Source organism: Colias philodice, chromosome 19 (assembly GCF_061535455.1).
Source record: "Colias philodice isolate Cphi_HAF_F1 chromosome 19, ilColPhil1 Martin Lab GWU primary, whole genome shotgun sequence".
Lineage (NCBI taxonomy): Eukaryota > Metazoa > Arthropoda > Insecta > Lepidoptera > Pieridae > Colias > Colias philodice.
The window spans coordinates 990,495-1,005,635 of record NC_143104.1 but is presented as its reverse complement, the minus strand read 5'-3'; the positions used below and the strand labels follow the sequence as shown (position 1 = coordinate 1,005,635).

Genomic DNA, 15,141 nt, shown 5'->3' with positions numbered 1-15,141 from the left:
CTATTTTTTTCGGTTAAAACTTTGATAATCTATCTTATGCATAAAGAAATGATTGATAAAGATAGATAAATATGACAATTTGTTTTTTGATAGTACAAATGTTAGTAAGACATAAGTTCAGTAGAACCCTATAAAACTAGCAGTTCTTTTTCTGAGGAACGAGGGTGAGAATAAAAAAAACGTCTTTTAACATAATAGTTTATGAATAAAAATACACGAACTTTGATACATTATTTTCTACTCTATATTAAAACTTATTCTACACCTTTATAAAATAAGGCAAAGTATCCAATGGCGCTGGATAGCCTCGTATCCAATCACCACCATCATGTATTTTGTCTGGATTTCCTTGCGCCAGCCATTTTCCGTTTGGCAAATAGACGTCACGTTTCTTAGCGCCATGTTCTATTACAGGAGCAACTAAAATTGTTTCACCTAGCATGTACTCTGAAAACACGAAATGTATAATTTAGAGGAACATTTAATACGTTCTTTAACGAAAAAAAAAAGGTAATATTATATCTCTTCAAAATTCATTTGTAAATTGTTTAGTAAATGAACTTTAAATAAAAATCGTGACTGCCCCATCGAAATAATATGTTACCTAAGTATTGCCATGCATCATGTAGGTATTTGTTTAATTCTAGGATCAAAGAGATATTAATTAAATTTACAAAGACATCTTAGCTCATTCTAGTCAAATTTTATAAGTTAAGTATTTTTACAAAGACATCATATTTAAAGTTAAATTGTTAACTCACGGTCCCAAATATCATAGGTTTCAGTATTATTAGGTTCTATCCACCAAATAGGCGGGTTGACAGGTGACCCGTCTTGTACCGCTCTCGAACACGCCTCTAGCAGTTTTGGCGCGAATGCTTCGTGTAGTTCAGTGAATTTCTTGCTTATTGCTATTGTCTGGAATAATTAAATACCATTCAGTATTAAGCTGTTTTGTTACAGACTTTTTAAACATAAAAGCTACTGAAACACAAAAGATTGTTCAGTTCTCTAGTACTTTTATGGGGTTCTAATGAAAAACTGAATTGAATTTTGCCCTCTACAATTTATGTATAAGAACGACTAATTCATATATAGGTCTACCAGAATCTGATGGCATATTTATATTTATGAAATAAAAGATTTTTATGTGGCAACTTATTTGACAACTATCAAATTGGATGTCAAATTATTTGTCTTTTTTGCAGTCGATGAATAATTTTTAGGATTTTGTCTAAAAAAATCTTCGAAAATGTCGAAAAAGCCGCTGCGATCACAATCTTGCTTGTGATCGCAGCGGCTTTTTCGGTGTTGTTTATAATGTGTATAGAAATACATTCGATGAAGAAGGGTCAAACACATCACAATTTTCAATTTTGAAGATTTTATTGGTAAATTGGACTTACCCGTTTTGATACTATAAATTAAAAAATATAATAATATTGTTTGTTGATTAGAATATAATTTTATGAAAACTTATTACAGGAGTTTCCAATACGGCTATTCGTCAAGTCCAAGCTGTCCAAGTCAATTTTATAATGTGTGTCTGTTAATACTTACGAAAATAAACATTATTTTATTTTATTTTATTAAAAAATTATAATCAGTTTTGATCTACATTATCATTATATCGATATTTTCACATGGCATACTGGTAATGAATATAAAAATAGAGGTATGTGTAAATAATAATATGTATTACCTGTATAAAAGTAATTTGTATAATTGTATATTATACATGTTAGTATGTACCTACATAATATTAAGTGGATATCTCATTATTAAGTACAGTATTTTCCACTTATGTAATGTGAGTAATGATATTGAGGACAAAATAAAAAATAAGCAGTATCAAGATCGTTCAGTCCATTTTCCCTAGGGTTGCACACTCAAAATTTTTGATTTCCCTAATTGCCATCAGATTCTGGTTTATCTATACTTGTTAATTAATTAAATATTTGCCTTTTGTCACGAAACATAAATCAATAAAACAAAATATATATTTTGCATCTAAAATATTACTGAATTTTACCTCATTATCAAGATCCCACGGCACATACGAAAACTGTAGACTCGGCATAAATGGCAACCACCGTATGAATAGTTCTTTCGAAGGAGGTTCATTATAGCCATTGCCACCGATCATATCTGGCAGCACCAGAGAGTAGCCGTTCATGTTCAGTTGGAGTAATGTGGTGATGACTGTTGGAAGACCGTTCTCGAAGGTCCAGTAACTATCCTTGTCTATCATGCGTAGGAAGACGGGTAGATCTTGCGTCCTAGAGTAATGCTTTCATTAACTGGTGTATAGTTAAAGGTACAGGAAGGTATGGTAAAATAAGACACGTTCCTAACGTTGGAGTGCAATTCTGATTGGTGTTTGCTTCATCGCTAAATCCAACACTTTATTCGCTGTGCGATGACCACAATAATTATTGTAGGCTAAAGTTCTGTCAAATTTAAAATTATGAAAACTTTACACTTCTTTTAAATGTTACCTATATCCAGTTCTAACTTCAACTAAAGGCCCAAACTGCGCCACAGTTCGCACGTAGTCTGCTGTTATGACACCCGGCTGGTCGTTGATATCGCCTTTAAGTACTGGAATCTAAAAAATACCAATAGAATTTTAATTTATCCTAACTACTTCCTCATAATATTTAAACGCGAATGTTTGTAAGAATGTATGAATGTTTTATATTCCTTCCCACGAAAACCACTGAACGAATTTTGATGGTTCTGCTCAATGCTACGTACAGCTCAAGGCTGGGATTTTCTAAAATAAAACTGCTAATTTTAATAGGACAGGTTTTGCTCATTTGGGAATAAGACTAATCTACCTATTTCTGCGGAAAATAAATTACCTGCGGCGACCAACTAGACTCTCCACCGTCGAACTTAAAGCTATCCACTCCATACTCCATTTGCAAGTTCTTCAATCTGTCCGTGTACCACACACGCGCGTCTGGGTTGGTAAAGTCGATGTATGCTGTGGTGGTACCATTGTCATTCCACCAGCTGGTTTCTACTGAACCGTATTCGGATAACACTAGGTAACTGAAAGGGGATTATAATTGGTAAGATTTTTTTTAAAGTGATAATAGATACATATTTTTTTTGGATTCATGTGATGTTATTTTTTTTAATAATACAAAGAAAAATAATACTGAAACAAAAATATTCGAACGTTTCTTTTTGCAAAAACTTCATAACGACTCAACCTGTTTTTGATGGGAAAATCAAAATATATTAAAGCAGGGAAGGTTTTCATAACCGCAGACACCATATCAAACGAAGATGAAATCGAAAAAAAAAATTAAATAACAGATAATATCATTGAACTTATCCTTTTTTTTCTGCTTACCCTTTTTCCACTGCCTCAACATACCAAGGTTCACAATCCTTATTAATAAACGGATGAGCCCACATCGTAACTCTAAATCCCATCTCTTTTAAAGTAGCGATAGTATTCTTAAAATCGGGAAACTTCCTCTCGTCTACCGTAAGAGATCCATAACATTTTTCCCAAACATCATCTATCTCTATGTGACTGCGTTTAAAATCATGGGTAATGATTTCATTCGCAAACTTTAATACTACGTCATGGTTAATGCCTCTTTTATATCTTGCCCACGTAGACCATATAGGGTACGTTAGCATGCCTTCATCTGGCAATCCATTGGGTTTCTTCAAATATTTTTCTATGGCAAACTCATGAGCTGCCCTTGGATTATCAAAAATACCCAAAGCGTAAACTAATTCGTTTATTTCCCTCATTTTTGAATAGGGAGGTTTTATTTCTGCATAGAAACACGCAGCATTCTTATCTATGTTATTCTGGTTGACGAAAAGGGGAACTTTCTTGTCGAAATAATAAAAAATGCCGTTAGAATTGAGCCAGTATGGTTCGGCTACAGCGCAATTGTCTGCTTCTTTCGTGATGTAGGAGTAATCTTGCAAGAGTAGTTTTTCAATTGGCCAGTACTGTCGTTTTTGTTGTGGTCCTCCGTACCAATGATGGCTACCTAAAAAATAGTGTTTGATAAAAAAAATTGGAAACCGTAATCACGGATTAATCATATAAAAGTTAGTAGAGCTCATTGCTGTAGTTTTCTTTGAAAGCCATTGTGATTGAAAATAATAGATAAGCTTCAACAGGAAAATTCCTTTACACGTTAGAAAATACATTCTTATGGTCAATAATTACTACAAACAATGGGTTATAAATACCTAAATTAACGCAATCTTCAAGCCGCTCTTTATTTCCTGAGAGCCAGGTAAAAGTAACGAGATGGCCATTGGTCACTTCTTTAGCCGTAATAGTGAGTCGTGTGTCGTTCTCGTATTGTAGGATGATGTCTCCATCTTGGTTTGTTTCTTTAATGTCTCCGGCGTGACGGCCTATCACGGAAATGGTTTCTCGGAGACCCTCTGAGGAAAATGTAATGGTTAAAAGATGAGATCTTGCTTAAAAATTGATGAAAGACTATTTAACTGATATCGGCTTAAATTTAAAATATTTAAGTAACTTCGTTTTGGTTACATCGATTTGTCATGGGCAGTGCCGTCTTTAGGATCAACGAGGCTATGCGCCAAGGTACTGGCTGGGGCCTATGTAAGGGATGGAAAATCCCTTTATCATTTTTCAGTTTACAATAACGCAATAGGCTAAATCGTAACCCCGTCTCTTAACACCCCACATATGAGAGTTCAATAAATAAATTTTTTGAATCTAAAAAACTAATACCCCACCAATTCTAATTTAAATAAAATTGAATGAAAACCATATATTATAATCTATACAAAGAACAATACTTATATTTATTCATATACAAATATATGAAAGTGACGTCATCCGTGACATCATAGCCTATAACAGCAAGAAATCGAGAAAAAAAGTTTTTTAAGCTGTATATAATTACTGTTATTTTAGTGCAAAAATAAATTTTTAAACAAATTTTCTAAATCTTGTTTCTATTTTACCAAGTGTGTGATTTGATATTTTTCTTATTATGTTATAAAATTTGTTGTTGTATATCGAAAATTTTCAGAATTGTGGGGCCCCTGCCTACCTCGGGGCCTCGGGCCAGGGCCCTGCGGGCCCTGCCTTAAAGACGGCACTGGTCATGGGAGACTTGCCCTATCGGTTCAAAAAATGAATTTAATTGATTTCATTAAATCTCGGTACTACACAAAATTGGTGGTGATAAATGTGTGATCCTAGAACTGAGAGGTCTTCGATCCCTGGCATATATAGGTACAAAAAAATATAATCATTAAAATTAGTTTGTATGCTAAAAATAAATAATACTTACTGCGATCGGATATAACGTTAAGTCCGCCATAAGGATTGTTTTCCAGTTGAAGTTTTATGTCTGGTGTATCCAATATCTTGATATCCACAGCATACACACTCGCAGATAACACTGCGAGCACTATGCAAAAAAATAATAAAACTTAAACGATTGTGCTAGAAATTATCTTTAGTTGTAATTTGGTTGTAAGGCGTACATTTTTGGTGTTACGTATTTCGAAATTTAATATTTATAAGATTCATCTATGCATTCATCTCATCTATGAATACATATTGGCATTTTACAAAAATCATATCTGTACATCTCCTTACAATAATTAGAGGATAGGTTCCTACCTATTATTGTCTAGATTTATTTATTGTCCAGATTTTCAGGACTATGGACTATATTAGAATATTTAAGAGCAACAATTAAGGTAATATTTGATACAATTGGAAACAGCTTTTGCAAAACCTTTGCAGCGCCGAAGAATGGAGATCTTAACTTAGTTCGGCTCTGTTTTCTCTTTATTTATCGGTATCTTTCTATCTATTCGCAATTAAAATAGAACTATTAGCTTGTATTTAAAATATAAATGTCCTAATATCAATAACTAGCTGTTCCCTGCGGTTTTACCCGCAGTGCTCGACATCTGTTGGTCTTATCGTGATGATATTATAATTTATAGCCTTCCTCGATAAATGAGCTATCTAATACCGAAATAATTTTTCAAATCTGACCAGTAGTTCCTGAGATTTGCGCGTTCAAACAAACAAACAAAATCTTTAGCTTTATAATATTAGTATATAGATAAGAAAAATGTATTCTCACAGAACAATAATTTGTGGTCCATATCGTAGGTCAGTACATCGGCGACTGTGTAACTCGCGTCCCTGCGTTTGTTTTGTATCTGTTTTTGCTATCATTGGAAGTAATTACATCTCTATAATTATAGGCAGATCAACTGATCTGTTTCAGCCATTTAATCTTTCTTGGAAATCGTATGGAAATTACAACTAAGTGTTCGTAAGCGGATCTTACAAATCACTTCTCATGACTCAAAATTTTACTTATTTTTTAACATCTCTTAAACACCTGTTTACAGGTATTATTTAAATAGCTTTCTTTTAAGACTGGCTTTTCAATCGTCCAAATGCTAATTATTTTACTGCGTAAACATAGTTTCCAGAAAAAATAATAGGTAGGAACTCGGTTCCTGTCTAAATAAATCTTATCTAACCTCTCGGTTTTGAGTTTTTGAAATAAAACAACAACAAATTCTTAAATAAGTATAATTTATTTTATCTTACTAACTACAGTATTTTATTTACAATTTACATTTTAATATATTAATACAATATTAAAACTCTCAAACGTTAATTAAACGAAAATCATAGCTAGAGCTAATAGGAAGGTAGCTAAAGTTAAGGTAGGAATAGCTGCGGAATCAGATACATTTTCTTTATGTTTCACGAAGTATGGGAGTGTTTCTAAAGGAGCTGGGTAGTTTTTGAGCCAAATAGGTCCCAAATGAGCCCTATCTGGGTCGCCTTCTTCGAACCAAGTGCCAGCTGGTAGGTAGATGTTACGGGTTCTAGCACCTTCCTTAAGAACTGGAGCGACGAGGATTTCTTCCCCTAACAGGTATTCTGGGAAAGATGGGAAAATTATCTTGTGTTTTATAAAATTCGAGTAAAACACAACTTTAATATTTGAAAATTTTGTAAGCTGAAATAAAAATTATCCTGATCGTTCGCTGTTCAGTGTTATGACAGGATACAAAACAAACTTAATGAATACTACTAATTTTATGAATTATTTGCCAAAGTTAAAGTTTTTCACTTTTTAGTTAATCAAATGTAACCCGAGGTTTCTTACAGTGTATCGTGAAGCATCTAAACTGCTCGTTCAAGAGACATATCAACATACTTATCTATCATAACCTTCCTCATGAAAAATAGTATTCATAAGATATATAAGAAAATTTTTTACCATCAGCTATAACTAGGGCCTCAGGGTCCGTAGGGTCGATCCACCACAGCGGAGGGTTCACAGGTGACCCGTCATGCACGGACGCATGCATGGCCGCATAGATCTGGTCAGCATATTCTGCATGGAGGTCTGTGTACTTCTTGCTTATTTCGATCGTCTGGAATATATTGAAATGATGTCTGTAGGGTTTTTCCTTGTTCAGGTACCAAAGATAACGTGATAAACTAAAATGTAATTAAAATATGCTATAAGAATTATATTACACGCTTTATATTAGCTTCACCTGTATGTTTGTAACCGACTTCTTTGGGCGCGATTTTGACCCACTTTACGGCCAGATTTCGTTCAAACTTTGTAGATTTATTGAGGACCGATGACAATACACTAATTTGATAAAATTTTCTATTATTTAGTTCGGTTTTCTATAAAAAGCGTGTTTTTTAGTTTTTTTTAACTATTATTATTTTTAACTATGTTTGTTTCATTTGGATATGAAAATGTCTATGTTCAAGTTTGGTGTTAGTGGTCTAAAATCTTAACTCTGCATTGTTATAATAAATCGTCTAAATTCGAATGATTTAGTTAGTTTGTAACGAAATCCGACCAAAGGTGCTTATTTCACTAATCAATAGTAATTACTCATTCAATAAGATAATTGATTATTGACGATTTAATATGCTATAGATATTACGTCTTATTATTCCTGAAGGTGTCTCTGGCAATTAGAGTTAATTTGTATTTAACAAAGGTGATGACGAAGATTGTAAACACGAAGCCTAGCATTAGAAACACTTTCATTGTTATTAAATATTGATTGTTTTATTTGTGAGATGTAGGTACTATGTCGTAATCGATGCGATGCGAAATGCGATGGACAAAAAATTCTAGAGATTAGTCTAACTGCAATCTGTTAAAATAATGATTTCTATGATGTTTCTATACGTATAAAACACAATAATCTGCTTTACAACAGCTGTATAATGCTGTTAATTTAGTCTGTTTTAGATGGTGATATGATTTATTTAAAAAATCACAATAATTATTTCGTTTCAATTTTTAACATATTTTTTTGTAAACTGTATAACGAATATTGACGCAAATCGTATTATTCAATTACTCTACGATAATTATGCGATTAACGCATCCCTATTTCATTTTGAATAGGGATGTGTTGATGTGTGACGAATTAACTGTGCTTTCCATTGGTTATGGTACGAAAATAGACTTGGCCGTTTCTTTTAATCTCCAAAAATGCTTAATAGGTATATTTTACCTCATTGTCAAAGTTCCACGGCACATACGAATACTGCATCGACGGTAAGAACGTGTTCGCTTGAACCCAGCGAATAAACAGTTCTTTCGAAGGAATGTCAGCTTGCGCGTGGTTCAAGTTGTATCCGTTGCCGCCGATCATGTCTGGCAGCACGAAGGGGTAGCCGTTCAGATTCATCTGGAAGGTGGTTGTGATGACCGTGGGCAGGCCGTTGTTGATGCCCCAGATGGAGTCCCTGTCTACCATGCGCACGAAAATGGGGAGGTCTTGAGTCCTGTAAAGTAAAGGTTTTGTGTATGATGATAGGAGTATGGAGTTAAAAATAAACTTTTTTTAACAAAATATTCACAGAAATAATAATTTTTCACGACGTAGTTAATCAGATAATTAATGAATCAATTTTTATGTGGAAAAAGGTTGGATAAATTGATGGTTCAAACGTGGTTCAAAGTTCAAACGTATAAATATCGTTTTATTTAGTATTAGTAGGTATTTATTTTCTTACATAAATGCTGCTCTGACTTCCACCATGTCTCCGAATTCTGCGCAAGTTCTCACAAATGCGTCCACTATGTGGTGTGGGTGTAGATCTATATCTCCATTCTGTACTGGCACCTAAAAATAATTATACAATAAAATAAATAAAAAAAAAATGTGGTGTGGTTTTATGAAACCACGGTAAAAGTGAAACTTTTCAAACACTGCTTTATACCTACTCGGCAGCCGACCGTCACGCGACATGCGCTACACAGACCAAAAAGTTTGAGACGATGTAATAAAAGTTTCACTTTAAAAATATGAAAGCTCGAGTAATGTCGTTACATATTTTTTATTCATATTCTATGTTATAGACCGGGAGATACTGACACAAAATTTCGAGTCATTTGTAACAGGATGGCGGTTCTACAGGGTTCTTAGTACGCAATGACAAAAAGAAAAATGATAGTGTGAACGCTGGTACCGGCGGCTTAGTCGCGTGGGCGTTAGTCGAACTCGTCGGAAAATAGCGAAAGTCAAACGATTTGTAACAGTATGGCACTTATTTTTCCTGGAAGTTTGAGGATCAAAGAATATAAATACAAAATTTCAAAGATCTAGGTGTTGGAAATCTTCACTTATATAAATTAATACTAAATTAATTTTTCAAGTATGACAGCACTTTTTCCCCCTACTAGAAGTATGGCAAATATAATAATGGTCACATTTTATCAAATACTCTCCAAAAATCCAAATGCAATACTGGTACAAAAAGTTTGGCGAAATAAATTTTTTTTGCAGATTTTCGGCGGTATGGCGACCATTTGGAATCGTCCGAAAAGTATGGCATAGCGATTTTCGTAAATGGCTGCACGACGATGGTTACCTGTGCAAAAGTTAGCCTGGTACAAATGGTTGAATAATTGTTTTATTTTAATCAACATATTCGCGTCGGTATGGCGGGCTGTAAGTCACACCGGAAAAGTATGGCATGACACTACCGCCTACTTCTTTTTTATGGGCTATCGGTAAATACTAAAATTTTTGTGTTACAAATCGTTTGACTTTCGCTATTTTTCCGACGAGTTCGGCTAACGCCCACGCGACTAAGCCACCGATATCAGCGATCACACCATCATTTTTCTTTTTATCATTGCGTACTAAGACCCCTGTAGAACCGCCATCCTGTTACAAATGACTCGAAATTTTGTGTCAGTATCTCCCGGTCTATTAGCAAGGTAAAATTCGTTGTGGTAGTATGCTGTAACTATGTCATCATGTCATGTCGTTGGCAGGATTAATTTTATTAATTGATATTTCTTTCGTTTCAATAACATAAACGTTATTGAAACGAAAGAAAATATCTTTAATTCTATTGTTACCTGTGGCGAATAGCTGCTCTGTCCAGCGTCAAACTTAGCGCTATCAAAGCCGTGAGTATCGAGAAGGTTCCTCACTCTAGAGGACCACCAGCCCGCCGCGGCCGGGTTCGTGAAGTCGATCAGACCTGGCGACGTGCCGTTGTTGTTCCACCAGGATGCTGCTGGGCTGCCTTCTTCATTGAGTACTAGATAGCTGAAGATGGAAGTTTATTGAAATATTTTGTAGGTTAAATATTTGGAAAATGATAAATGGGATTAATGTATTATGTAAAATTGTTTGTATGTGTTATTAGCGACTACTTATATTTATTTATTTTTTGTTGAATATTGGACATATTAATCGTTGATGACAGACGATCGCATCAGAGATCAAATCTACTTAATTATGAAAAGAAAATATTTTAATGAAGTCTTGTTAAAATGATGATGATATGATCGAAAAACAATGCACTGTCGATAACTGAACCAAATGCAATTACATAATTCTGTGGAATTTTAATGTTTTTAATCTGCTTACATAATATTTTGTATGCAAATTTAATGCAACATCTCGACTTACCCATTGCTCAAGGCTTCAGAGTACCAAGGTTCACATCCTCCATTAATAAACGGATGCAGCCAGATTGTAACGCGGAATCCCAATTTCTTTACCTCTTCAACGAGATGAGTCATATTCGGAAACTTATTTGTATCGACTTCCATCGAACCGTAACACGTCTCCCAAAGATCATCAATTTCCAACTGCGAATCGTTAAATCCGTGCTCTCTTATTTCATTAGCGAAGTCCATAACTTTCTGTCCAGTGACATCATAAGAGTATTGAGCCCAAGTTGACCAGATGGGGTGTTGTACCATGCGAAAGTCTGGTAAGCCAGACGGTTTCCCCAAATAGTTGGCCACTGCATGTTTATGCGCTGCTTTAACGTCCGACAAAAACCAGATATCATATGAAAGTTCAGTGTGTGTTCTTTTAGTGGAATAGGGTTCAGCGATTTGAGCTCCAAAACAAATGTGATTTGGCTGAAGGAGGTTGTAGTCAACGAATAAAGGTACTTGTGGGTGCACGTAGATGTATTCGCCGGCAGAGTTGAGCCAGTATCGCTCGACTATGTTTGCGTTGTCGGCTTCTTGTGTCACGTATGCTGTGTAGTTCTGATGTGCGTGCTGAATGGGATACACTTGGTCCTCTTGCATTGGCCCTCCATACCATTGCTTATCACCTGAACACAAAGTTCAATTTAAATGAAATTTCGAATTTGTTACTTTAAGCTACATTAAAGATGTTTAAAGCAGTCTGTTAAGATGTAGGCGCCGAAAAATATTGTTACTTATTGATAAACTATCGATTTTATATTATAGATATAGATAGTTCATTCAAAGTAGCGACGTACTCATAGTCAGAATTAAAATATTAAGTAATTAAAATAATTAGACTTATAGCATTCACTTATACTGTAAATATTCCTTACCAAAATCTATACAGTCTTCAAATCGCATCAAGTTCTCTGTATCCCATTTGATCTTAACGCCTCTCGCGTCAGCGGTTTTATCGAACACTGTGTTAACAGTGAGGTTGGTCCCTCCAATTTGGATAAGAACACCTCCCTCTATATCTTCTGACGTGAATGATGAATATAACGTCTTTCCAATGTGGCCATATACAGTTCTCTGATCACCTATAAAATAACGTTAAATATTGAGAAACATTCGGTCGCGGAAGAATTCTAACAAATAGGGGCCCCATCATTAAAGCGGCTCAACGGAACACAGTGGGGTTTTAGTCGGTAAGAATCTGACATAACCCACGGCTCCTTCCCCGGGGGTCGTGGGTATCTTTGGAAGATTTCCCCACTATAAAAAAAGGTGTTTTTCTTCTGAAGTGTTATCTCTTGAAATCGTGAGTCATATTGTTATTCGGTTAAATTCCCTGTATTATCAATGTTTTATCTTCTTCTGTCAAATAAACGAACCTAACATACCGACAAGAAAGCGCCGGAAAATTCGATAAGGATCTTTTGCTTTTAAGTTTCTTTTTAAAGTATATAAAAGTACCTTCTGTTAGTACCAAGTGGAATCCGCCAGTGAGCTGTGGTTCTAGCGTCAGCTCCACACCATCAGCTCGGAGAGACACTGGCATTGCATGGCCTATTGCGCTGAAGGCCAGCACCGCTGAAATTGAAGGAAAATATTAAGTATATTAACGGACTTGATATAATATGCTTTCTTGTTTCAAACTGAGTTCAGTAGATACTAAAGAAATTAGGCAACGAATTCAAAGCAAAACTCGAAAACAATATTCATATAATTTCCTATTATTTTTTACTAACTAAAAAAAAAAACTAAAACTTAACGTAAGGTAACGGCACCAGTCGTGGACAAGCATCCAGTAATGGACAAAATAAATATTAAATTTAAATATTAAGACCAAAATTAACGTTATATAATTTTACAATACTTAAAATAAAAGTTTGGTTCATAAGCTATCAAAATACGAAATTTCATCTTATTCGGCCAAAATGTTTGAAGATGGCAGAACGTTATGTTTAGTTGCTGCGACCCGTTTCGAAGAAATCCGTTTTTACTAAGAAAATCCTTAAGGAAGTGAGCACACAATTTTGGTTATAAGAATTTTTGTATCAATGTCAGAAAAATTTGATATTACTTTTATTTATAGTAGTTAAATGTACGAAATATTACACGATTTAGTATCATGATAGGTTATGTTGTTTAAATAAAATTCATCAGTGTCCATAACTGGATTTAATTCTATGGATATATCCATTTATGGACATATGTCGAAAATAAACTTTTTTTAAAGGTATTAATTACATGCGCTTTTCTGTATTGTCTTTTCTTTCTGATTAATAATATACTTATCACGACCATTTCAAACAAAGGGTTCCAATATTGTACAACAATTGTCCATGACTGGATTTGCTTTGGTTCCTATAATGGACATTGATATTCTTTGTTAAAATTACACTAATGGGTCCAACAACTTAATATCTATCTAAACATGAAGAATATATTTTAGAACAATGGGTCATTATGTGCTGTGCGACTCGTTCTCGGCTTCATTCTCTATCACTGCGTAGAGAAGTCGCATAGGTACTTATGCGTATTGTAACGCATCTATCATAGAGAGTTCTCTGATGAACTGTTTGGATCGTTGTCTGCTGCTAAATTCCACCACCATATAGCACACACGCTTAAATTTCATCCACACCATCTTGACAACAGTTTGAAAAAAGCTTTTTGTCTCGTGCTACAATTTGGAATCCATATCGATGGACCGATCAGATTAAAGGCTGCTGGCGGATTCAGATTGGCGATTCACTTCACAAGTGTAGCGGAATGCCAGGAAACAGAGAGATATGGCGGAACATCGTGAAGCGGGTAACATCTACCCCCCTAGAGTGATATGACGAAGAAGAAGAAGTCCCAAATTGGATGGAATGGCAGTACTTTTTTAGTTATATTTTTCATCCCTGACTTATTGAGAAAAAAAACCATATTGGTGTTTCTTAACGGACATAACTCGTATTTAACAATGCATTTGTCCAATTTTTGCCTAGAAAATGGAAATTAAGACTGTTTTAAATATTATAAGTATGCAAAATAATTAATAAGTACTATTTTTTATAAATACATCCCCGATTTATTGTATTTCAATCATCATTTTCAAGATTCTATTGATAACTATAAGTCTTCTCCAAGTGTAAATAACTGGAGAAACGACATTAGGTACAGTCCATAAATGGGTGTTCATAACTGGATGTTGTCCAAAACTGGGTGTCCATCATTAGATTTTTCACTGTCCAACACTGGTGCAAAAAAGTGGTTTTTTAATTTATAAATAACTTCATTATTTATGCATTGTAATCTTTTTTCTAACATTGGTTACGTTAAAATAACATAGAACTAAAGGTATAACTAAACAATATCCAATAAAGTTAAAAAACCTACGAGAAATTTGCAAAAAACTTCAATTTTTTCCTTAATCTGTACAAGACTGGTGCCGTTACGTTAAATCTTTACAATTTTTTAGATTTAAAAAAATAATACAGGTATTCCTACTCCTACGCTATTGTGCATTTTTTTAATATTAAGTTTTAAATAATTTATAAATTCTGTACCGATGCGCGATGGTCTAGTGGTAGCCATGTTCAAATCGAGATGTCTCAGGTTTTAAGTCGAAAGAAATAATAATTTAGTTATTAGATCACTAGAAGCCCGCTATCAAGAACATAGGTGTTGTTCCTGTTTATGTTCATGGATTTTTCATCAATTATCTACATAGTCCGATTCCCTAGTTTGCACCAATATATAGCAAATCTTCCCAGTTAAAATAATTTAGCACCCTTTATGCGAAATTCAGTCGAGAGCACAGTCTAGAAACCTTTACTTAGTTGTTTTTCTGGGAATCATAATACATAGTATAAATTAATTAATTACATACCAATAAAAACAGTCAAAGCCGCCATCTTTGATCGCACAGCAGCCGCAACTAACTCGTGATTTATTATCATCTTTTATCGAAATCTCTCGAAATAAACGATGAATTTATCAGATAACTTATTCTAACTCCTGTTGACAGTATCGATTTAAGATAAATATCTATAATGGTAAATATATATTCAATTGTAGATTGAAGATTTCCTATATCAATATTCAGTACCTAGGTCTTGAGTGATTATTGGTTTAAATTTATAACATTTTTTTT

The 15,141-nt window shown here is 34.2% G+C and overlaps 2 protein-coding genes across 2 annotated transcripts; both read right to left on the bottom strand.

Annotated features, from left to right (window-relative positions):
- Nucleotides 1-226: 226 nt before the first annotated feature.
- Nucleotides 227-6,147, bottom strand: LOC149479715 (alpha-galactosidase MYORG-like). The gene is made up of 9 exons (XM_089707632.1): nucleotides 6,126-6,147; nucleotides 5,316-5,435; nucleotides 4,231-4,431; nucleotides 3,365-4,025; nucleotides 2,865-3,057; nucleotides 2,499-2,608; nucleotides 2,033-2,279; nucleotides 762-918; nucleotides 227-447 (listed from the first exon to the last, which is right to left on the bottom strand). The coding sequence occupies exons 1-9, from the start codon at nucleotides 6,145-6,147 to the stop codon at nucleotides 260-262; spliced, it is 1,899 nt and encodes a 632-aa protein (XP_089563758.1). The 3' UTR covers nucleotides 227-259.
- A 425-nt stretch (nucleotides 6,148-6,572) lies between these two features.
- Nucleotides 6,573-15,002, bottom strand: LOC149479714 (alpha-galactosidase MYORG-like). The gene is made up of 9 exons (XM_089707524.1): nucleotides 14,878-15,002; nucleotides 12,471-12,587; nucleotides 11,888-12,094; nucleotides 10,978-11,638; nucleotides 10,419-10,611; nucleotides 9,065-9,174; nucleotides 8,560-8,833; nucleotides 7,287-7,443; nucleotides 6,573-6,943 (listed from the first exon to the last, which is right to left on the bottom strand). Exons 1-9 carry the CDS (start codon nucleotides 14,945-14,947, stop codon nucleotides 6,675-6,677), a joined length of 2,058 nt encoding a protein of 685 aa, XP_089563650.1. The 5' UTR covers nucleotides 14,948-15,002; the 3' UTR covers nucleotides 6,573-6,674.
- Nucleotides 15,003-15,141: the final 139 nt, after the last annotated feature.